The sequence below is a fragment of the Parambassis ranga genome, chromosome 13, assembly GCF_900634625.1.
Source record: "Parambassis ranga chromosome 13, fParRan2.1, whole genome shotgun sequence".
NCBI lineage: Eukaryota > Metazoa > Chordata > Actinopteri > Ambassidae > Parambassis > Parambassis ranga.
The window spans coordinates 8,428,363-8,450,945 of NC_041033.1; the positions used below are offsets into that span (position 1 = coordinate 8,428,363).

A 22,583-nucleotide genomic window follows, 5' to 3' on the forward strand; every position below is an offset into this window, starting at 1 on the left:
TCTCAGATAGATACAAAACAGTCGATCCCCTCATAGTAAGGTAGGTAGACCCACATGTAGTGCCAGTTTGGAGGTGCTTGGCCATGACAGCTCACTGCACTGCTGCTTAAGGAATAAGCTGGACTGCTCAGAGCATGGTGCACCTGGCTGCTGTTAGGTGCTTGTTGTCTGGTGTTGAGCTGTCTTGGCCACCATACTTCCACTGATTCTACAATATGTGAATCAAAGACTGCACTTTTAAGTCTAAGTGTATTTACATGCAAAACTCCAAGCATCATGATTTCTAATGAGGAACGCCTGTATCTTAATGGGATGATAATTTGCCTCCCTTTGCTTGACCTGTCACAGACTTGATTTCAATTTGAATTTAGAATGTTTAGTCCTGCTCGCAGAATATTTCCGCGTTTGGAGCTATTATCTGTTTCCTTCAGGGATAAAAAAAGTGGGATAAAAGCCCAGTTTAGGGCGGGTTATGGAATCTTAAGATAAATGTAATGATAATGATAATGAGCTGCAGATCACACGGAACACGTGGATGAACATTGGCTCCTCCACCACCTTCAAGTTCCGACTCGTCCGGTTTTTTGCAGCCACGAAATGTGGATCTACCCCTCTCTCTCCAACAGGCAGTACGCGTAGACGCATGCGCATGCGCCTGAGAGGAAGGGGGTACGCGCTGTAACAGGGGGAAAGCTCTTTAGTAAACCGCTATCTGCATGCGATGTTTAAAGCAGAGAGGCAGAGAGTAAAGTACACCGTGCTTTGGAGTGTCTGCTTTTTGCGCTGCGCTCCTCGGAGGGATGAGCTTTGACGCCCTCACCACATCACGGTTTCCCACGCAGTAGCCTAAGTCTCACCAAAAGCAACGTGAACTTGGTTGCAACACAGCGGGGTCGCTCCACGGTGATTGAACCTTATCTGTGTCCGGCAGCGCGACTGGTGAGTAAAAGCTTTCTTAGTCCGAGTTTACGTTGTGTGTCCAGTTTATATGTGTGTGGAAAGAGTTTTGTAGGGAGGCATGAAGCGCCACTGATCTGTGGTAACTGCCCTCATTGGATCACAAGATGTCACATTTAATTTGGCTATGAGAGTCTGTAGGTCACCCGTGGCAGTGTGGTCACATTTGATGAGTCTCATGGTTGGATGGATGAAGACCTGTGGGCATTATCTTTGTGTTGTATGTAAATGATTTACTGTTACCACAGACTGTTGTTACTTGACAGACAGTTGGCGTCTTCCTGTCTTCAGTGGCTTGAAGTGTAAGGGACTGTTATAGGAAATACTACACACATTTCTCATAAGAGTTCAGGGTTCAGCTATTCATAGCATGTCTTATCAATAATGTTCTTTTTATGCTGTAATTCTTGCTTTTACATCAGTGGATGCAGACTCAGTGTCCAATGGACCTATCTCTAAAGTGTTTTATGTTTTATTTGACATAAGTTTGGTCTGTGTTTCAGGTGTCTGCAGACATCAAGGTGACGTTTTAGTCTAATATAAAGGATCAGTACAATAGGTGGTGGCGTTGTGGCTGTGATTCAGTCTTATTGTTTTCTGCACATCCTTCGTCCTGTAGTGACACCTTCTGTGATGAGATCTTTGTCCCTGTCTGGCTCTGTGCCATGGATCAGGACACTGTAAAGCTGAGTGTTGGGTGGATGGATGTTTGGACTGCAGCCGTATCAAAAGGTTTATGATACAGCCATTTGGGATTAGTGAGAATTATATGGATTGCGGATCCTTGGCAGCATTTGTCTAGTTAGTGTGGGCACTGATATTTTTATTTGTTTATTAATTAAATCCAAATATATAAACCCTGATACCATTAAAAAAATCTATTAAATGTGAGCCTGTTTCCAGGCTGTTGTTGTTTTTATTTAGTGTAGCAGCCGCACTATTAAGAGAGATTTTTCTTTTCCCCACAGATGTTGGATTTAATGGGGCTTAGAGATATTTAGTACATGGCAACTTGTAGCATATCAGCTGAAACACATGATATGTCCTCTGCAGTAGTGACTCATTCCTGCAGGAATCAATTAGGCTGGCTTGAAAAATATGATGAACACATCTGCCCTTCAATCTCAGGGAAATGTAATCACGCTCATGACCGTGGTCATTGCACTGAAAGATGCTGATGTCCACGAGTCCCCCGGGGGAGATATTCAAAGCAAATCATTCTTTTCATGAATTAGGCCTCCATGAAAGTGGGCGGAATGAAACCTTGTATGTGCTTTCTGAAATCAAAAAGGTGCACTGATACAGCTTTGCTTCATTTGGTTGACTTAACACTGAAATCTGATCTCTCAACACCACAAACAAAGATTCTGATACCTCCAGAGCACCAGAAATAACCTCTCACCTCTTCTTCTCACAGCTTTTATCCAGATCTTTCTTATGTAATATCCCATCCAGTCTTTACTCCCTTGATATTAAAACTGTTACTGCACTCTAGTATCTAGGAAAGTTACATGGAACTTACATTAAAGGGCAGATGCCATTGGTTTTACTGCAGCTTGACATTGCTGTGGGATCCCTGCCTATTTGTCGTAACCGCAGATAATACCTGATGATAACTGCCTACAGATGTGGCATGCTGAGATGTGGATTGTAGACGGAAGGGACCATTAAGGCCAAAAACATGTAACCTTAGTTCGGTATGCTTCAGTAGACTGTGATGACCAACTGGAAGTGGTTAGCTGCTGCCAAAAGTGAGACTCGACCCGATGTTTCTCTTCCAGAAAGCTAAAGAGCAGATTGAGTTCCAAAGTAGAGAATAAGATGAACTGAGTCAGTGATGACTGCTAACGTGTGGGATACACAGTTACAAGAAACTGATGTCATATAAATCTGTTTTGAACGCAGTTTGTTTAACCATAAGAATAATAAAAGGAGAAACGCCCTGTTACCATTAAAAAAGTATGAATCATATGCTGCTTCCTTTGTGTTGTTGTTGTCATGGCAGCCCTCTTTAGCTCGAGCGATAAGGGGATAGTGCGTAACTCCTGCCTCTGAATAGCTGCCCAGATGAAGAATCCGAATTGGTCCGATGTGCTAAGCATAGCACATTTATTAGAACATTGAAATGGAAAACTTTAAAGCACTAAGAGCTTAATGGTGAAAGTGAATAATCAGGAAGTGAGAATGGGTGACAAAAAAAGAAGAAGAAGCAGCACCCAGTGTGTGGCAACAGTTACAAGTAATGCTGTTAAGTAATACCGTCAAGTATGTTGTATTTACTTTTGTGAGCTGTTTAAGAACGTGAACTGTGACCTGAAGATATTATTCAGTACTTTTTCTGATTTAAATTTGAACATTAGCTTTGGTTTTCTTGTTTTCTGTTTAAGCAACTGCCACTGTTTCTTATTATGACAAACTAATTAGTAACTGTGAATGAGGATGTTGTCAGAGAAGACTAAGGATATGGGAGAAAAAACCCAAAATCCTTCAGCATGACCTTCAGGGACTCACCATGTCTCAGCTCTACACTACGCTTTATTATCTTCCTCTACATACAGACACGTTTAGGTGGGACAAAGGGTTGATTAATACCTGCAATTTCTTTGAAAGCTTTTCTCCATTAAAAAAAAAAAAACGCTCAAAATGTTACAAATGGACACCAGATTTAGTGCTTCCGACCAGATTAAATTCTGGGATTATGTGTTTTAGAGGTGATTTTCTATTGTGGGCTGAACACACATGTGATTTTCTTTTAGAGAGTGTGTGCTGGGAGAGATCAGCTGCTAGGTGGTAAAGGGTTTTAGAGGAGAAGGTCATTTTGAGTCCGTGCTGGCTGCGTTGCAAAGACTTTACTCATTTATTACTGACCCAATAAATTGTAGAATAAATCTGTGAGGCCGTGTGTCCAGAGATTATTAATGGCAGAAAGACATCAGAGTGTGTGAGCTCACAATAATGCACAGACGGTACAAGGTACAGATATAAAACTAATGAATGAAAGGATTCTTTGTTTTTATCTTAGCTACCTACTGTAAGTACTTCCAGTTTATATAATTGAGTTTATAATGCCAAGTAGCTACAGATGTTCTTAGAACCTACCATACTTGGGAATTTGGGAGGAAGCCGTTTAACCAACAATTCACTGACAACAAATTTCCCATTGAGTGCCTTTGCCGGAATTACTTCCTCTGTGCGATTTAGTGGGAGCTGCCTGACTCATCCATAATCACTACAGTGTGTGACTAAGCTCTTTTAGTGGTCTGTCTACATTTCTTTCATGAGCCACGGTTATACTTAAAGCAATGCTTAAAGTCAAGAACATCTGCGGTGAAGGGTGCTCCTGTGACAGGACTAAATCTTTTTCCGCTCTGTTGGTCCCTAACATCTTGAGAACTTTTTCCAGTGTCAGTCATCCATCCAGCGTGCCTCACGGCATCTCACGGGCCCCCACCGCTCTCTCTGCAGTTTGCCCTCCCTCCCATCCATCGCTCTCGCACATGCAGTGCAGCTCTGCTTTTGTGTTTGGTCGTGGCGTCCGTGAGGAGGTCCGGTTCCTTGTGTGCTTTATAGCCTTGGGAGCTACAGTATGTCCAGCTGTTTAAACTGTTCATGTTTCAGGAGGGTGGAGGAGATACAGTAACGTAACCAGGATGTTGATCAGAATGGAGTCGGTAAAACCATAAATACGTGGGAAAAACAAGTCCAGGCAAAAATCTCATAAAACAGCTAATTTGTTGCATGTGCGCGGGTGATGTTGAGAGTACGCCGCACACAAAAATGCGTCATCATGACGAGGCACTAATCGCCGTAATCGATAAGTGGCAAATATTAATCGATGACAGTTTTTATGACGATTAATTGCACACGATACGATATACCACAAGCCTAATCACAATAAACATAATTTATACTAAAAAAAAATAATAAATAATGGCCAGCTCTGATCTGAGCATGACATCCAGCATGTTATTTTTTAGTATAAATTATGTTTATTGTGATTAGGCTTGTGGTATATCGTATCGTGTGCAATTAATCGCCATAAAAACTGTCATCGATTAATATTTGCCACTTATCGATTACGGCGATTAGTGCCTTGTCATGATGACGCATTTTTGTGTGCGGCGTACTCTCAACATCACCCGCGCACATGTGAGCCCACAATAACAATAATGGCGGAAGGCAGTGGTGTTCAGTTAAATCAAGCAGAGCAGCACGTTCCTAACATAAGTTCAACTTCTGTCACCATAAGCCGGAGCACGAAGAAAGCCGAAGAAAGCGCAAGGAGGACACAACGCTGGCTACAGCTGTATATAGTGCCGCGACATGCATTAGGTCAGGGATGTCAAAGTCAAATACACAGAGGGCCAAAAAAACAAATTGGCTATAAGCCGAGGGCCGGACTGATTCAATGTTTATTAAAACATATTGAAATGATTGCACGTAGCAAAACACCAGCGGGCGGCTATGGCCTGCGGGCCGGTTCTAATACTAATCAAATATCATCCCGGGGACCATAGATAATTCATTCGTGGGCCTTGACTTTGACGTATGTGCAATAGGTGAAGCGTGTAGCGTTGGTTGTTGCCATAGTAACTGGATTTTTGCTCGTATCAAAAGAATGAACTCCGATCTTTATTTACGGACTCCACAGCAAGATAGGAAACATTACAACAGCGATGTCTCCTCCAGATATTGGAAAGAATTCCACTTAGCCGAGAATCAGCGATACCTTTAGTCATTGTGCTGCTTACGACCAAACTAAGTGCTGGAAGATTGTAACGCAGGTTGATTTGCAGAGACATACATTTAAATGTGAAATTGTCCGGTTTGTTTGTTTGTCATGTTTTTTCTGCTGCTGTTCTACAGTCTGAGTGAAAACATGCACCAGTCACAGGTTCATTTGCACAGACACATTTTTTAACTTGAAATAATCACTGATGTGACTTTTCTGAACTTATTTGTCCTGTTTAATTTTAATGTTGACATGCACTGCTCTGTGACCTTAATATAAGAACATTTGAAGGACAAAGCTACTTTAAATGTTTGCTTCATTATTATTTTGAAGTAGTTGGTGCATCTGTTATCAATACATATTTCCATGGCTGGTTTGTGCCTAATCACTACTTTAACCTGTTAGAATGAAGGAGTTAACTTGACTGATGATTTGTCGGTATCATGCTAGAACACTGTGCCAATTTAGAGTCAAAAACATGTAAGTGCAATTGTCATCAATTAATCGTCAAATTAATCGTTATTGGCTAAATGCCACAATTAATCGTGATTAATTTTTTTTGCCAATATCGCCCAACCCTAATTGTGATGCATCTAATATTTTGCATCCTCCTGTAATCATGTTTAGTCTTTTCTTGCTTATTAAGTGCAGTGGATGGGAAGAAAAAAGCAAAATAACAAGATAATTGTGCAGATACTCCAGGTTGTTTTCAAGTGTCTGATTTATTTATTTATTATTTTATCATGTTTCTTACAGGCAGACCTATTATATCTGAACGAGGACAGACTTTTCTGAAATGAAAGAAGGCAAAGGTAAGATTTCCAGGAAAAGCTCAATATGCAATGTGTGTTAATCAGGCAGTGTGTTCGGCACTCAGAAAGTGGATTTAACCATGTCACACATCTACTTATTTGCAAAGCATAGTTATGTAAACACTTATTTTCATATCTCAAGTAGGGACGGTGTGTCATCATTGAAGCATGAGGTTTAAATCCCACTTAAATAGTCGACAAGAATACTATAACGCTGAGTATCCCAGCAAGCCTTGTCAAAAGTCATTCATATTTATCTTAACTTAAGCCCCACAACTCAGCTCAGCATTGACAGCAGACACAGAACACGTGGATCACAGCAACAGAAAAAAATGCCTGTCTCATGAAAGAGATGCAGTTAAGGTTTGCTTCTGTCTACATTCCTCGGTGCTTTTGTCATTTCCTAAACAAAAATCTAGGAAACAGACACAGGCCGGCCACATGTCTTCTTCAGAAAGAAAACACAGCGTTTTCATAATTAAAAAAAAGCCACACCCTGATCCAGGAGGCAGCAGTCATATATCATGTTCTATTTGTTGAAATTTTGATTTATAAGGAGGGATGTGTGTGTGTGTGTGTGTGTGTGTGTGTGTGTGTGCGTGTGCATATATAGTAAAAGCGCCCCAGTGGCGGTGTTAATCAGTCATGTGACTTCCACTCCTTTACTGTCTCAAAGTTTGGGCGAGCATGATTTACCGAGAGGTTTGCAGCAGTATTACATTACCATTATTGCAACACACAGCTAGCAGTATTTACATGCACACATATCCTGAAATAGACAGTCAGCTGTGCGCTCCTGCAGTTTTATTTCAGAACTCATGTGTTGGTTCTAAAGTACTGCCAGGCATGAAAGTCCTGTTTCAGAGAGATTAGGATCTGACTTGTGCAATAAATAGTCAGATACGTACATGTGGTGTTAAATGCCCTTTAAGCTGTTCTAAGCCATAAGCTGAACTCAGAGGAAAGCACACAGTGCTGAAGATGATGCAGTATATGCTGCAGTTTAGAGGCCGCTCCGTCCACCATGATCCTCAGTCCCCATGTGCTGTCTCTTCTGTCTCTTGTTCTCAAGTCTGTGTAGTCCATTCTGCATATTTGTGTGTGTGCATGCATGTGTTTGTGCAATGCACAGCAGTGTGGTTGAAGATTATGAGTCAATATTACACTGTATAGTAGTTCCTCCTTGCATCTTTGCAGGACGAAAGAAAGTCTTTACAACATAGTGCAAAGTCAATTCTTATATGCCTGTGTTACTAGGATGACCCTGATGACTGTGTAGACATGAGACGACCAAGGAGCATGTGAAGATGTCCCAGAAGGCAACAAAAAGTAGGACATTAATGACAAAGATAACCTGCACATCAATGCTTTGTAACTACTTTAACGTGTTGCCCATCCCTACATTATCAAAAGCTTTTGTGCGAATACATCAAAAAAGTCTAAATCTAAATTCTTTTTTAATTGTAGAAGAGCCTGTGCCAACAGTACCGCAGAACATTTTGTTTTCTCTGCGTTGCCTGGATAATAATCCTCTTTAAAAGGGAAGCATAAAAGGCATGTTTTGCCCTCTCTCTCTTTTCTAGCTGTATGAAATTAAAAAAGATATAAATAACATTTATCTTGCGCAAAAAAAACAGAAAGCTAGCTCACATGCCGAAAGATAAAATGCTTTCTTCAAGATATACATTATTCAATAAAAATGATTATTATATTACACATCATGCATGAAAAATAATACTGCTCTTCTACATTCATAACTCTATTACAGGCCTTTTCCTGTTATCCTCCATCACTGGTTTTATTGCATGGACAGACATTTGGAGCCATGCTGTAGGTGTACAGGTTGGGCACAATGTGTCATCTAACTCAATTATATATATTTAAGGGGCTCTCAGTATTTGTCATTGTGCTGAAAAGCTAAAGGCAAAGCACTGCTGGTAGAGAAGACTTGATGCTGTACAGTATGGGAATGGAAACACGAGATTGGGAGCAGTCTTGAGAATAATCTAATCATGATATGGTTACACTTCCTGTCTTTGGCTATCTCTACTGGGGCCTTCTAAAACTCAATCAGTCTCTCACATTTAGTCAAAATAAAACCAAGAGCATGGAGCTCATGGTTACATGGCAAATCAGCTCTTGACTGGAAGAGTCAAATTCTGTTTTTGGGGAGGTTCTCTCTCTCTTTGCTATAAAACCGTAACGGTTGAACAGTTTCTAAGCCACAAATTTCCATTCTGGTATCATTTTTCAGAACCCACATTGGTATTGAGTATATAAATATGGCAGCATATTTTTCTTTTTTACACTCAGAAGTCTTAAGTCTTAAGTGATGATGCTGTGTTTTAATGCTTTTATGTTGTGTTTTTTGTCTTTTTGTGCTCCAGCATGGTGCCTTAGGTTTCTCCCAGTTCTCCTCTTCTTCGCCTCCTTTGTCACATACTACTGTTCTTATTCCATAATTCAGAGGTAATTACACACACACACATGATGAACACAGACATGTCTGTCTTCCTTCATTCATTACATTTTTTGTGTGGTCGCTCTGGTATTGAGGTCACACAATCAAAAGAAATGCCCATTTCTGGTAAAAAGAAGTAATCTCATGAGGCCTGTGCAGTGCTGCTGAGTCATTAAATGCTGAGTAGACAGCCCACATTCTCATCAAGCGGTCTGAGCCGCTGGTCAGCTGAGGCACTCGCACATGCCCCCATCTTTTTGAATGTTCTCTACCAAGTTTCCTGGCACGTTGTGTTTTTATGGATTCAGCAGGAGCTTTCATGCCAGTTTGTGGTAATTGTCTGTCTTTCAGCTACGGAGGCACCACCAAGTCTCCCAACAGTAGCAAGTCGCTGTGTGGTGGCTGGTTAACCCAGAAAAAATGGGAGAGTCTTAACTTTAAGTAAGTAATGGCACGTCTGAGTGTGTGTGTGTGTGTTTTTTACAAACTGGGTGGGAGTGAATAGCTTATTAAAGGAGGATAATATATGCCAACATTTTTTATGTGCACACAAGGTGCCAGGTTCCATGCAGCTGGACTGCTCTTTACCAGTAATGAAGTAAAAAGCATATTTAGTGAGAAAGAACAGAGTTTTAACATGAAAAAAAAAGAAGTTTCCATTTAAGTAGTGATTAGAGTACGTCTCACTCACTCATGTGGAATGTCTTGATGGAATGGCTGAGTGGAAAAGTTAATATAAAACCCAATACTGGCTCACAATACACACTTGATAAAGTCAGACATCTAGTTTTATTATTAAACCCTCTGTTATCAGTATATTCAGCTCTGAACTGTTGCCAAATAGTGATATGGTCTCCATGTGTGGTTTATCTCCACCTCGTCAAAGGTCACTGTTGATGTCTTCAGCCCACCATCCTCTGCCTGACCTTTAATGCAGTAGATCCATAATCCTTGTGTTTACCCCTGTAAAAAAAACACAGAACATGATTTGTGTTAGGTGTAGTTGGATTTTCACATCAGTCCTTACAGTCACAAGGAGGCCTTGCAGGCAGTCCACAGTGACATTTCTCTAATTAGACCCCTCTCTGGAGGTTTATCCCGATCTCCTATGGAGAGCTAGCTGGCACATAAGAGGGTAATAAATGTCTGGGAGACTCACTGTCAAAGACAGTGGGTCATAAACAGCTGGGGTCCTGAAGCCAGCGAACACAGAAACACAACTGTTTCACATATTACAACCTGCCACATTTGTTTCACTGTGCAGGGCCCTGTGAATGTTATTGTTTTCTTTCCCCTCTCCTTAGCAGAGCGATGCCAACAGAGGATTTTAATGAGGGGCATTTCTATTGAGTGACATCATGTAAATGAATGGCTTTCTTATAATGAGTCCGGTTTACCTGCTTAATGGATACCAGAACGTTTTCTCATGTGCTAACTTGTACGGTTTGGCAGTACACATGGTATTGTCTATTGTGTAATTTGTTAGTTATTATAGCCAAAAAGAAAACCTCAAGCGGTTTTCATTGCTGATCTTTGGCTCACTCACATCCTCCTTTCCCTCTCTCTCTCTCAGCCGCAAAGCCTTTTGTAATGTAACTCATCCATATAGTGAATCTTTGAGTGTTTGCAGACCAGTGAGGTATTATGTTGTAACGCCTGCTCTGACACTTCTCGTGCAGCGTTAGCAGACAGACGCAGCTCTTTCTGAAACTGGAGGATTTCTTTTGGCGGGAGCATCTGTCAAAGCTGGCATTACCTTATGGCGTTAAGGGCAGTGGTATGTTTGCACTTTCCACTCTACATTATCAAGTGCTTCTGCATGTCTCACATACTATAATGTTTATGATTATTCAGACTTTATAATAACTTGAGCCTACTTTAAATGCAAATTGCATTAAAAATAAGTGAAATATCACACTTTTGTAAATCGCTGTCATGATCACATGATGAACTGTATTAATACAGAAACAGCAGTCCCTATGTTGTGTAGTCAAAGCGTTGTGGTTGCTTTTATCACTTTCCCTCCCAGAATTGCTGCTACTGAAAGTTCTCGCTGTAACTGCCAACTACCAGGTGCCAGACGACATTGAGAAGTAAGTGTGTGCAATAAATAAAGAAATAATAACAAAGCTCAACTTTTTAATGTTGATACCTGACAAGATTGTATCAGTAATGTGGTATTGTATTTTTTGTAATTGTTGATTGACGTCAATCTATGATTTGATCTGTTGAATTGGATTGTGGGATTGCTCAAAAACATGTTGCCATGTACGGTAACAGGCCATCATAGCAGTTATAACAGCAGCTTTGGGTCTTTCTAGAAGGGGGAATTTTATTTCTAATTGCACATAATATTAAAATCTTATTTCAGAACCATTTTAACAATATCTGTGTGTATGCTGGGTTTTTCCTCCACAGACTGGAGTGCAGAACCTGCGTAGTCGTAGGAAATGGCTTCGCCTTAAAAAACACCTCTCTGGGAAGCATCATCAACAAATACGACGTGGTCATTCGGTAAGGAAGGACAAACATCACACAGCACCACATTTACAGACTGAACTCACCCATAAAATGAGAGTGGTATTTGCATAATAGTAGCAGTAGTAGTTTACATAGACATTTAGTGCAAATAAGAAATAATAATAATAATAATAATAATGCAATACAAATGAGGAAAACAATAAGTCAATAAACCCAGCAACGTCAGGAAACAGGCGTGGGGTCAGTGTTTAAAGGCGATTGCTGTAGCATGACATCCACCCATTTTTACTGCCTTGTTTGCTTTACTTAGGAGCGACTGCTGTTTTTTATATAGTACAACCATGACCCAAATAATGATCTATTCAAAACCACCGTCATGTTTTAGAATGAGGAAATAAAGAGCAGATCTTTGGTTGATGACCTTAAAAAAAGGGAGAGTGCTGATTTCCCCCCTCCTGACCGCTGAAGGAAGGATATAAATTTATTTGGCAGTGGCCTAATGATGGACAGGATCCCACTGTGTGACCATATGACTCTGACACAGAGCCGTCCTCGCAGCAATTAGCAAAGTTGTGGGTCAAAACAAGTTCTTTAAAGGAGAACTGAAAGTGTTTAGTTCACTCTGGGACAAAGGCACTTTGTAAATCTGACTTTACAGCCTAGGAATGAACACATGCATTCTGAGTTTTTATAAGCCTCTTTCAAACCAGCCAGAATTTGGCTTGGCCACAATGCATTTTTCTCTCTTGTCTCCCCCCCTCTCCCCTCCTCCTGCTGCCGCACATTTCTCCCTCTCTTTCTCCTCAGAAGCTAACGGGTCCCTGGCCAAGTAGAGTAAGGTTATTGACATTCAGAATTCAATGCATGCTTAAGAGTTTGACGTCATCGGGCTGGTTCTGTCATAGAAAAAGTGCTTTACTCAAAAGCCTGTCGAGACTTACAGTAAGTCTCCAAAGTGCAGACTAATCAGTTATCTAAACAAGGTCTCACTCTGTACTACTGAACTGCGCCAACTAATTGGCACAATCGGCACTAATTGGTTGAGGATTTAGTTAAGATTGGTTGAAGGTAATACAGATCTTAAGACCTGGAGGCTCCAGTGTGAATCATCACCACAGGGAGCTTGAATAAAAGCATGTGTAGATCTGGAAACGTTTAATGCAGGTTTGCCATAAACACACTTGTGTGAACTGACTTTTGTTTTTGTATTGCCATATGATGAGCTGCCTTTCTGTTTTTCTTTTGGTGTCACATTTAATCTCTGAACTCAGAAAGCAGGATTAGTAAACTGCAAAGAGGCCCAGTGACTTTATTGTGGTGGTTTTATTACATCTTGCAATAGGCTGACTGGATGATGTGTGAGCTTTGAATGGAGATAGATGGTCCTACCACTGAAAAAAAAGCCAAAAGGGCAAGGATTAGCATGGGTGTCATGTGACCATCACTGACAATTGGAGCTGAAAAAAACATCAATGACCTGAAAGGATATACAGACACACAAAGATGAATTTTAAAGGTATAGTGTCTGGTTTAGCAAGGATTGGTCACAATGTTAGTCAGATTCAATAAACACAGGTTTGCATGAATAATAGCAAAAATACAGATGCTTAAAAAGTAGCTGAATAGCATTTTGTCCATGTGTCAGGTTGAATAATGCTCCAGTGAGAGGCTATGAGGAGGATGTGGGGAACAAGACCACCATGAGATTCTTCTACCCCGAGTCGGCCTCGTACAACCCCGGACTGCACAATGAGCCCAACACACTTATGGTCCTGGTGCCTTTCAAACAACAAGATCTACGCTGGCTCAAAGAGATCCTCTATAATGAGAAGAGGGTACAGGATATGTGTGAGAATGCATTCTCACGCACACACACATGCACACATCCTCTCTGCCTCACATAAACACACGCTGTTCAGTTTCTGTTCCAACTCTTGCCACTCAACCATATCAGGAACAAATACTTAAAGGGTTCGAGTTCAGCGATGCCGTTCCCCTTCAGATTTAAATGTAGTTTCCATCACAGACATCCTTCACTCTGTTGCTCCCAGCACCTCCGGCTTCCTACTGCTAATAGTTGCAGGGTCATTACCCGCTAATTTACACATCGATTTAGTTGCTTCCAGACATTCGAGGTGGCCATGGGTTAAACTGTGCCGCTGTTTGCGTAAATGAAGCCATTTTGTCTACCAAAAATAGACGAGTCCTACTTTCTCTTTGTGCCCCTTTTCTCCCTGACACTCTCATAACATCCTGCCTCTTATCTTTCTGTCTATTTATGTGTGCATTCCAGGTCAGGAAAGGCTTTTGGAAGCCCCCTCCTCAGATCTGGTTGGGTGACAGCAGTCAGCTCAGAGTGTTGGACCCACACTTTTTGCACCAGACTGCAGACAAGCTGCTCCACATCCCTCTGCACCCCAAGGGTAGACAGGTCAGTGGACACTCAAGTTTTAAGAATATTAACAATTTCTTATCGTTAGTGGACTACTCAAGTCTGCAACCTCTTACTCTGTAGTCATGATGCTTCTGTTTTGTTGCAGTATTTAATACTTAAAATGCAATCTTCCCACTGAAACGGTCCCTGTTGTTTGTTTCCACACTTCCCCATTTGTCTCCTGTTGCCCTTCACTACTTTCCACATGAATGTTAACAAGGGTTAACCACAGTTCCTCAGATGACATGTCTTGAGCTCAGTGATTAACAGTTTATCGGAAGAGGCAAACGTTGAAACGTTGAAGGTGAAATGTTGAAAGTCAGTAGCGATTTTTTTTTTTTTGGATCCAGTTGCAGCAGCAACATGATGAAGATTAGCTTCTGCTTGGCATTCTGGCATCTCATTACAGGATAAGTGCCTCGTGTCTTCCAGGCTGCACATCAGATCCCTGGGAAATAATTGGCTTTTGAAGGCAAGCCAGAATATTGTATAAATTTCAGCCAGATGCTCTGTTTTTAGACAAAGGACAGTTCCCAGTGTTCCTTCTGTAAAGCTGATTATTGCTACTTTTTTTTTTGGGGATGACATCCAGAATTGTGACCTTCACAGTTGTTTCCCTCAAGGTTTAGTTGATCTTCACACAGACTTTTGGCTCAGGGAAGCTAGTATAAAAGTAAAGTATTAAAAAAATGACTTAGGAGAATTCTTCAAAACATGCAAACAACAAAAGTGGAAACATAACTCTGATCTAACTCCTGTGAGAGTGCAGCGGTTGTGCAATGAGAAAAACATGACGCATGATGTTTTGTGCAGATCAGGAACACTGGCTTTTGACTTGGACCACAACTCCTGTAGAATGAAGTTTTTATTTGCACCCCTTGCTCTGCCAAGTGGAGGTGTGCGGGTAGTCTGTGATGTGGGCTCCAGCCAAGTTCTGATTTGGGTCTGCTTGTTCCCCTCTCCACTCTCCTTTTTGTCAAAGGGAGACAGGGGTGTTACCAGTTTGGAGTGCAGTACAAACATTTGGCTGGTGCATGAGAAGAGTGAGCGGTGGGAAGTCAGCCGCGATCCAGCGATCAGGAGCGATGTACTGTCTGTATAAAGGCTGTGCAGTGAAGGATGCGTTAGGTGAACTTGAGGCTGAAGTGGCTCGATTAGAGCCGTAAACAATCATTTTTCACAGTGAAAGCCTTCACTGTCCTCTTTCTGTCTTGCCAACAGGCTTGTTGCGTTTCCTTTCTGTCCTTGGGTACTTCTCATTTGCCAAATAACAGCTGGGGTCCTGACTGTAGCAGACACTGTCGTTGCACATATCCCACCCTACACACACACAACCGACACTGCACACATTCTTGCACATGAAACCACCCCTGTTTCTCTGTTTCCTTCCTGCATCCATAAGACTTCTTTGTTGCACCCCAAACACACAAAATGTGTGTTGAGTTCTGTTAGGTCTCATTGCAGTAGTAACAGTATGTGGGTCCGCCCCTCGCGCACCCCCCTCATCATGGATCCATGGGCCTCAGTCCAAACTATGTGCAGTGGAACAGCAGAGCTGCGGTGTTCGCCTGTGTGCTGGTGACCACATGAGCTTGTTACAGTCAGAATGTCAGCTGTGTCTTATTGCAGCGATCTCATCAGTGTCTGAAGTAAAGGCAAAAGAAAATACACAGAGTGAAAGCTGTGTTACTTATCGAGGCTTTTCTGGACAGATTGCCATGTGTATCACTGCAGTAGGGTGGTATTTAGATTGGATTTAACCCCTTCAGGACACAATATCCCTTACTTACTGTGTTGTTGCAAATACAAGACAACCCTGATTATAAGATGACTCCCGCCATTATAATGGAAAGTCTCATCTTTTATAAAACAATATACAATATTTTTACATGTGCATGTAAAAAAAAATCATAGTGTAATGCTGATGCCAAATGCGAATCTACTACACCACATCATTCCTCTGCACCAACCCACCAAGTCTGTCTCTTTGAACTGTGCGGTGGGTATGTGCAGCTCTTTGGCGATATCCAAGGCCGTCAGCTGGAGGACGGCTTCTTTTGTTTTTGGTTATGTACTGACACACTTGCCTGTGTGCAGGTTTTATGAGTTTGCTAAGTTTTTTTTTTACTTTTAGCATTTTTGAGACTCGCCATCTTCTAACCTCACAGTCTGACATGCTGTATTTACATGTATCACCATGAAGTTTGTTTTTATAAGTTGCTGGTGCACTCGATATTTTATGTCCATAACAAAATGGCATAACTCAAATGTTGGATGCAATAAAGTTAGTAAGCATTTTGCTCTCCACAAGCTTTAGAGGTGTGTTCCTGAAGTGCATTTGTAAGGTCAGACGCTGATGTTGGCTTGTGGTCTTCTCTCTAATTCATCCCAAAGGTGTTCTGTCTGGTTGAGGTCAGTCTGTGCAGGCCAGTCAAGTTCTTCCACACCCAACTCCTTCATCCATGTCTTTATGGACGCTGCTTTGTGCACTGGTGTGCAGTCATGTTGGAACAGGAAGGGGCCATCCCTAAACTGTTCCTATAAAGTTGGGAGCATGGATCTGTCCAAAATCTCTTGGTATGCTGAAGCATTCAGAGTTCCTTTCACTGGAAGTAAGGGGCCAAGCCCAGCTCCTGAAAAACAACCCCACACCATAACCACCCCCCCTCCCCCCTCCACCAAACTTCACACTTGGCACAGTGCAGTCAGACAAGTACAGTTCTCCCGGCAACCGCCAAACACAGACTCGTCCATCAGATTGCCAGATGGAGAAAGGTGATTCGTCACTGTCCAGTGGCTTCATCGGACAGTTAGCGTTGCGCTTGGTGTTGTATGGCTTGGATGCAGCCACTCAGCCGTGAAACCCATTCCATGAAGCTCTCTGCGCACTGCTCTGGAGCTTATCTGAAGGCCACATGAAGTTTGGAGGTCTGTTTGTGACCTATGCGCACTATGCATCTCAGTATCTGCTGACCCTTCTCAGTTTATGTGGCCTACCACTTTGTAGCTGATTGCTGTCATTCCCAGTCACTTCCAACAAACAGTTGACTGTGGAATATTTAGTAGTGAGGGAATTTCCCAACTGGACTTGTTGCACAGGTGGCATCCTATCACAGTACCACAGTGGAATTCACTGAGCTCCCGAGAGAGGCCGAGGTGCTTGATTTTCTACACCTGTGGCTGTAGAAGTGATGGGAACTCCTTAATTAAATTATTTGAAAGGGTGAGTTGCACATATCCCACCCTACACACACACACACCCGACACAACACACATTCTTGCATATAAAACTATATAGGGCATGGAGGTTGTGCTATAGCAAAGAGCAGTAGTTTTGTCAATCATTGTTATATACAGAGAAATATAAGGGCAGGGAAAAGAAAAAAACATATAAAAAGCTGTTGTTAATGGGTTTTTCACAGGAATGGAGAAAGTTTATTTTATTTCAAGGTCATGTGGAAGTGGTTCTTCGTCTTGCCTCTGTGAGCACAGATAATCTTTGACAGAGCCATATTGGAAGTGGCAAACAACACAGGGGAAGTCTTGTGTGCACATATTAGTTTTTCTTGTTTTTCCCGAAAAAGATGGCAGTAGTTCTTTTGTTGTCTGTTTTTCTGAAGACATAACAGGGTCACAGAGTTCATGTGCTGCTGTGACAAGTTGTAGTTTCTAACATGTCAACTCTAAATAAATAAAGACACAAGAAAAGTTGTTTTTGAGCCGCCTTGTCACAGTAATGAACTGCTCCTGGCTTGTGAACAAGCGACTAGGATAGCTGACCAATTTTATCAAAGAATTGCAGCTCTTAGCACTTTTATAGATGTTCAGTCTTCTCTGGAAGCTTATTTTCTAGTAGCTGTCACTTTCACAATTTTATGATCGTTCTTTGTCAAACTATTTTACACGTATCCTTTGCTGTCAACTACCTAAACCCAGGGAAGGACTATATATCCTGTGAACTGCTGATATTAAATTTAGAGTTTAAAAAAATGTGGACAAAACAGAGATGTTCTAAGGATTGAGGTTTAGCATACCACAGACCTGTGGTGTAATGTGTGTTGCTACCTTTTAGAAGCAAAGGACTGTCTTCAATACAGTTTTAGAAACACCTCAACAATAGATGCTTCCTGTCAATCAAGCAGCTCAGTGCATTATTTCCTGTTTACTTCTTTACTACAAGATGCATCATGCTGGACTGACAAAGCTTTGTTCACAGTGCTGCGGCCAACACGCTAACCAAAACCAAATGGTTTCCTATTTTAACTCCACTCCAGCAAAAGTTTACAAAACACTTCTTCTTGTTTCAATCAGCTTTTGCTCTCTAGTCCCATTCTCTGGGCGTCTAAACTAAAGTCTGAACTAAACTTGTTGTTCACAGTGTGTTTATATTAATGTGACCCTTTTATAATATCTGAAGTGTGTGTCACGCCTTTTTAGAGTCCAACTTTATCTTGTTTTATTGTGTCATTTATTTTTATGTTATGTCTCCGTATACGTTCTTATCTTATCACATAGTGTCCTTTTTTATTTTGAGCTCACAGAGTTGTTAGAATGTGGCCTTGTGTGTGTGTGTGTGTGTGTGTGTTTGTGTGTGAGAGAGAGAGAGAGAGAGAGAGAGAAGGAGCAACATGCTTTCTTCACCGATTGGAGCCATGGATGTAAACTAACATACTAAGATGTAATGAGAATCATTTGGGAATTGGGGAAAACCCCCTATTTGATTATGTGTTTTTGTATGGTTTTGCTTTGTCTATTAATCCTGTCATGTTTTGCCAGTGATGCATGTCAGGGTCAGGGTTTGTTGTTTGTAGAAACATTTAATAAGACTTTGTACAACTGCAGTCTATTCTCAGATCTTTAAGTATGTCCATTCTCTTTGGAAATCAGAATATGATCAATTCTACTTGAATGTCTTGAATGTCCTTGAAATGCTGCACAAATAGAATGTAATACAGGATGACAGTGACTAAAATAACACTAAAATAACTGCAAAAAAGCAAATGATGATGATTTAGTAACCAGTTAAAACAATACAGACAATTCATCTAATGACTGTACATTTCCCAATGTTAAGATTTTCCTCTTCTCATAGTGATATGTTGTACATGCCATGTTTATATACAGGGTTTGAATGCAAATGTTTTACAATCAAAATCTGTACATGGAATCAGCTGACCTTCAAGTGAAGGTTTGCTTCTGTTTCCCTATACCACCATCTAGTGGTAGAATTGAAGACTTCATATGATGCAGTATAGAGAAAATGCTGCTGTATAACATCACATCCTAAACAGTGGTTGAAACTGTAACACAATGTCTGGGTAATCTAACCTTTACAAAGATAATTTCATATATTATATTGGTAATGTTGAAATCATACATCTTTGTCGGGCATGTTAAGCATGAGTATATTTCGTTACAGAAACCAGTGCATCCTACCACGGGTATCCTCGCCGTCTATGTCGCCCTTAACTACTGTGATGTGGTCCATGTTGCTGGATTTGGATACCCTAGCACAAAGACCCAACGGCAGCCTATTCATTATTATGGATATGACACCATGAAGTCTATGAAGGTGGGTAGCAGTCATAAATATTTGAAATGTAGTCTGGGAAAGCTTTAAATTCTCTGAATGGCTCCCTCTCTCTGTTACAGAATTCTTACCACGACCTCAATCATGAAGCTGAAGCCTTGAAAAAGCTGGAGGATTCAGGAGCCATATTTTACTTACATCCACATTTATGATACACATACGGTTTGCAGAAGTGAAGAAGTGAAGAAGAAATGCCAAATTATATGTGGATTTGATTTGGGTTATCTGACCTAAATTGGACCTTAAAGTGCCTTCTTGTGGTGGGATTAGGTGACTTTTTGCTGGTGCATTAAATCATTTGGTGACACACATCTAGTTCTGATGAACGTTTACTTTGCTGGCACCTTATTTTTCTGTAAAACAGAAAGACATTACATTAAGTGATTTGACTGGGTTGAAGAAATGAACTGCGTTGAGATACTTGTCAGCATTTTGCAAAATGTGTGTTAATGCTTGCATGTTTTTGAATGAAAGTTACAGTTATTGATTTCCAGGCTTTGCTATGAGCTTATTGCTGCCACATTGTGGGGATCAAACCTTTTCAGACCTTCACCTCAGCTGGGGTTTCTTTTTCTTTGTCGGTGAATTGTAATATGTTCATTTTTCCAAGGTCACAATCTGCTTTCTTTGTAAACACAGAAAAGTGTTTGTCACTGTCAATGTACATTTTGGTTAAAATGAAAGGAAGCCGCTCACAGACGTTAGATTCACATTTAGATTCCTCGCTCCTGCTACGTTTTGATTACATTTAATGTCATTTAATTTATTATATTGTGTTTTTTCAGATACAAAAGGTACCACTGGATATTTTTTAATGTACAGAATAAAATGACACTTTTAATTAAAAGAGGACCAAAAATATGTCAATTTTTGTGGTCCTCTTTTAGTTAAAATGAAAAGAATGGACCAAAACACAGAGTCTTGTCATTCTGACTTAATTCTTTGTAATGTCACTGTCAACCACTGGATGGCAGAATGCCTCAGTGGCATGCATGTTATAGAGTAGGTAGTTTACTGCACTGCACATGGTGCAGTCATGCAGCAGCCCCCCTTATAGTGCCTAGGGTAATGGTAGCAGTAGGACTAGCACTAGTACATTTGCCAGCAAACACATGCGCTGGATGAACATCTGGGAGACCAGAGAACAGCGCAATGCTAATGAGAAGAGAAGGACTTACATACATGTACTGTGAGCGACAGATGTTAATAATTGTTTCTACTCTCTATACACACTCCCCTATATGAGAGTTGACATGAATGGAAACAGGCCATTGGCATGTATAAACTAAGCTTACTCACATGGTGGTGCAACATCAGCTGTGACAGGAACCAGCTCATCAACAGAGACCACAGTAAGGGTGCTTTCAGTTACAGGATGTGCAGTAACTGCAGAGCAATACAGATACTTCTATAAAGTCAGTAATAATATCACTAATGATAAAATGTAAAAAGCACCACGTCTATCTAATATAAATGTTTTGGTACAGAAGTATTCTATTGTTGAAATCGCACACCTGAGCAGTGCTGTGTCTTTTGATGTTCTCCTCAAGGTTAGACAGACAGATCACAAAGGGGTGTTTTTACTGCCACATACGCCTATGTTGCTATTGTAAAGCTCATCTGAGTGTTCTGTTTAGGCCTCTCTGTGTTTGCCTGTATGTCACCTATAAAGAGGACAGCCCTTTATGCAGCAGGATAGTGACCACCATCGTACACCTTCTGTCACATTCAGTACAATTGAATTGTCAGTTGTCAAACGATCTTCTTGCAAGTGAATCTCACAGCAAACAACGCAGCCCAGTGAGACCTGTTTATTATGCATGGAGAAGGTACTGTCTGTCTGTCTGTGTGAAAAAGCCTCCATTTCAGATGCACGTTCTATTCATACGGTATTGGATATTGGAATAAGAGTCCTGCCACGTTCTGCTCGGTGGGCCATGTTCACTTCTCTTATGCAACATAATTGAACAGACTTTGAGTGAATCTGCGGGCTGTTTATATGACAACTGCAAATCAGGTCAAACTTTTCAAGAGAATCTCTTGTAGCTACTGTAAGCACACAAGTGTGTTTCAGTATGCTACAGCACTGTTTAGTATAGTACTTTGCCGTTAACCACAGCATCTTACGGAACAGTGACTTCATGTATTTTTAGCCAGCGTAGTTCCTGTGTGAATTAAACTCCTAACCCTGTTACTGATTAAACTGCGCTGTACCAACTGAGCCCTACAAGGCCATTTCTGCATGTTACGGTGACCTAATGAGCCCAGAGCTTTACTAAACAAAACGATTCATTTGAAATGCATAGCTTTGAACTTTCAGGCAGACCTCCAGCACACCTGAATGCAACAGCGCAGATTTTACAATGCATTGATTGCATAGAGAAATACATGGGTCGTGATGATAACTGTACCACTGTGTAAGGGACACTCTCATGCAGTGTGTGATTGTTATTACAGTATCTCTCAATACACCATCTGCTCTCTGCACAGCACTTACTTACTTAAAAGGACTAAGAAACTGCGCTCCAAAAATGATCATGCTGCACTCTAATATAGCAATAGTACAATGTGTCAAATTGAGACTTTTATTCTATTGTTAGAACCTATTTAAGTGGTCTATCTTTGATTCCTCTGTGGAGCTGAAACACTGTCACTCCATGTGTCACAAGCCAGAAAAAAAGCAGGAGAGCCATTGTTACTTGGTGTGAACTTTCTCACCTGTGTCGATGATATCAGGTACATGGTGATCTAGTGAAAACACCTGATGTCTCCCCTTTTCCTTTAATAATGCTTTAAAAAAAAAGACAACATGGCTCTACAGTGTGTCTGTGTAAGGCGGCCAGTGGACAGTTTATGTGGGAAGAGGTAGAAGAGGTACAGTATGTAGCAGGCTACCTAGGGAGAGGGCATCTGGCTTGGCTCGATGATAACACCCCCACAGCCCAGAGAGCTGCCGTGAGTCAGGTGCTCATGCAAACACAACACTACTACCATGGGAACTAAGAAGAGTGAGGCAGGAGAAAAAGATAAGCAGCTTTTCTCCAGTGTGAGTTTTGCTAGTTCTGCTTTTTTTCCTTCATAAAGCCCCATTTCCTGAAGCTGGGATGGCCACTGCC

At 41.1% G+C, this 22,583-nt stretch overlaps 1 protein-coding gene across 2 annotated transcripts; it reads left to right on the forward strand.

The window, feature by feature from the left end:
* Nucleotides 1-647: 647 nt before the first annotated feature.
* On the forward strand, nucleotides 648-20,379 carry st3gal4 (ST3 beta-galactoside alpha-2,3-sialyltransferase 4). Of its 2 annotated transcripts, XM_028419843.1 has the most exons (12): nucleotides 648-939; nucleotides 6,446-6,501; nucleotides 7,759-7,830; nucleotides 8,889-8,970; nucleotides 9,314-9,403; nucleotides 10,642-10,739; nucleotides 10,992-11,055; nucleotides 11,381-11,476; nucleotides 13,089-13,278; nucleotides 13,737-13,874; nucleotides 19,297-19,449; nucleotides 19,530-20,379. In XM_028419843.1, the coding sequence occupies exons 3-12, from the start codon at nucleotides 7,809-7,811 to the stop codon at nucleotides 19,617-19,619; spliced, it is 1,023 nt and encodes a 340-aa protein (XP_028275644.1). In that variant the 5' UTR covers nucleotides 648-939; nucleotides 6,446-6,501; nucleotides 7,759-7,808; the 3' UTR covers nucleotides 19,620-20,379. The 2 variants fall into 2 exon arrangements, with proteins under 2 accessions (XP_028275644.1, XP_028275643.1); XM_028419842.1 differs by lacking the exons at nucleotides 648-939; nucleotides 6,446-6,501; nucleotides 7,759-7,830 and adding an exon at nucleotides 8,292-8,331.
* Nucleotides 20,380-22,583: the final 2,204 nt, after the last annotated feature.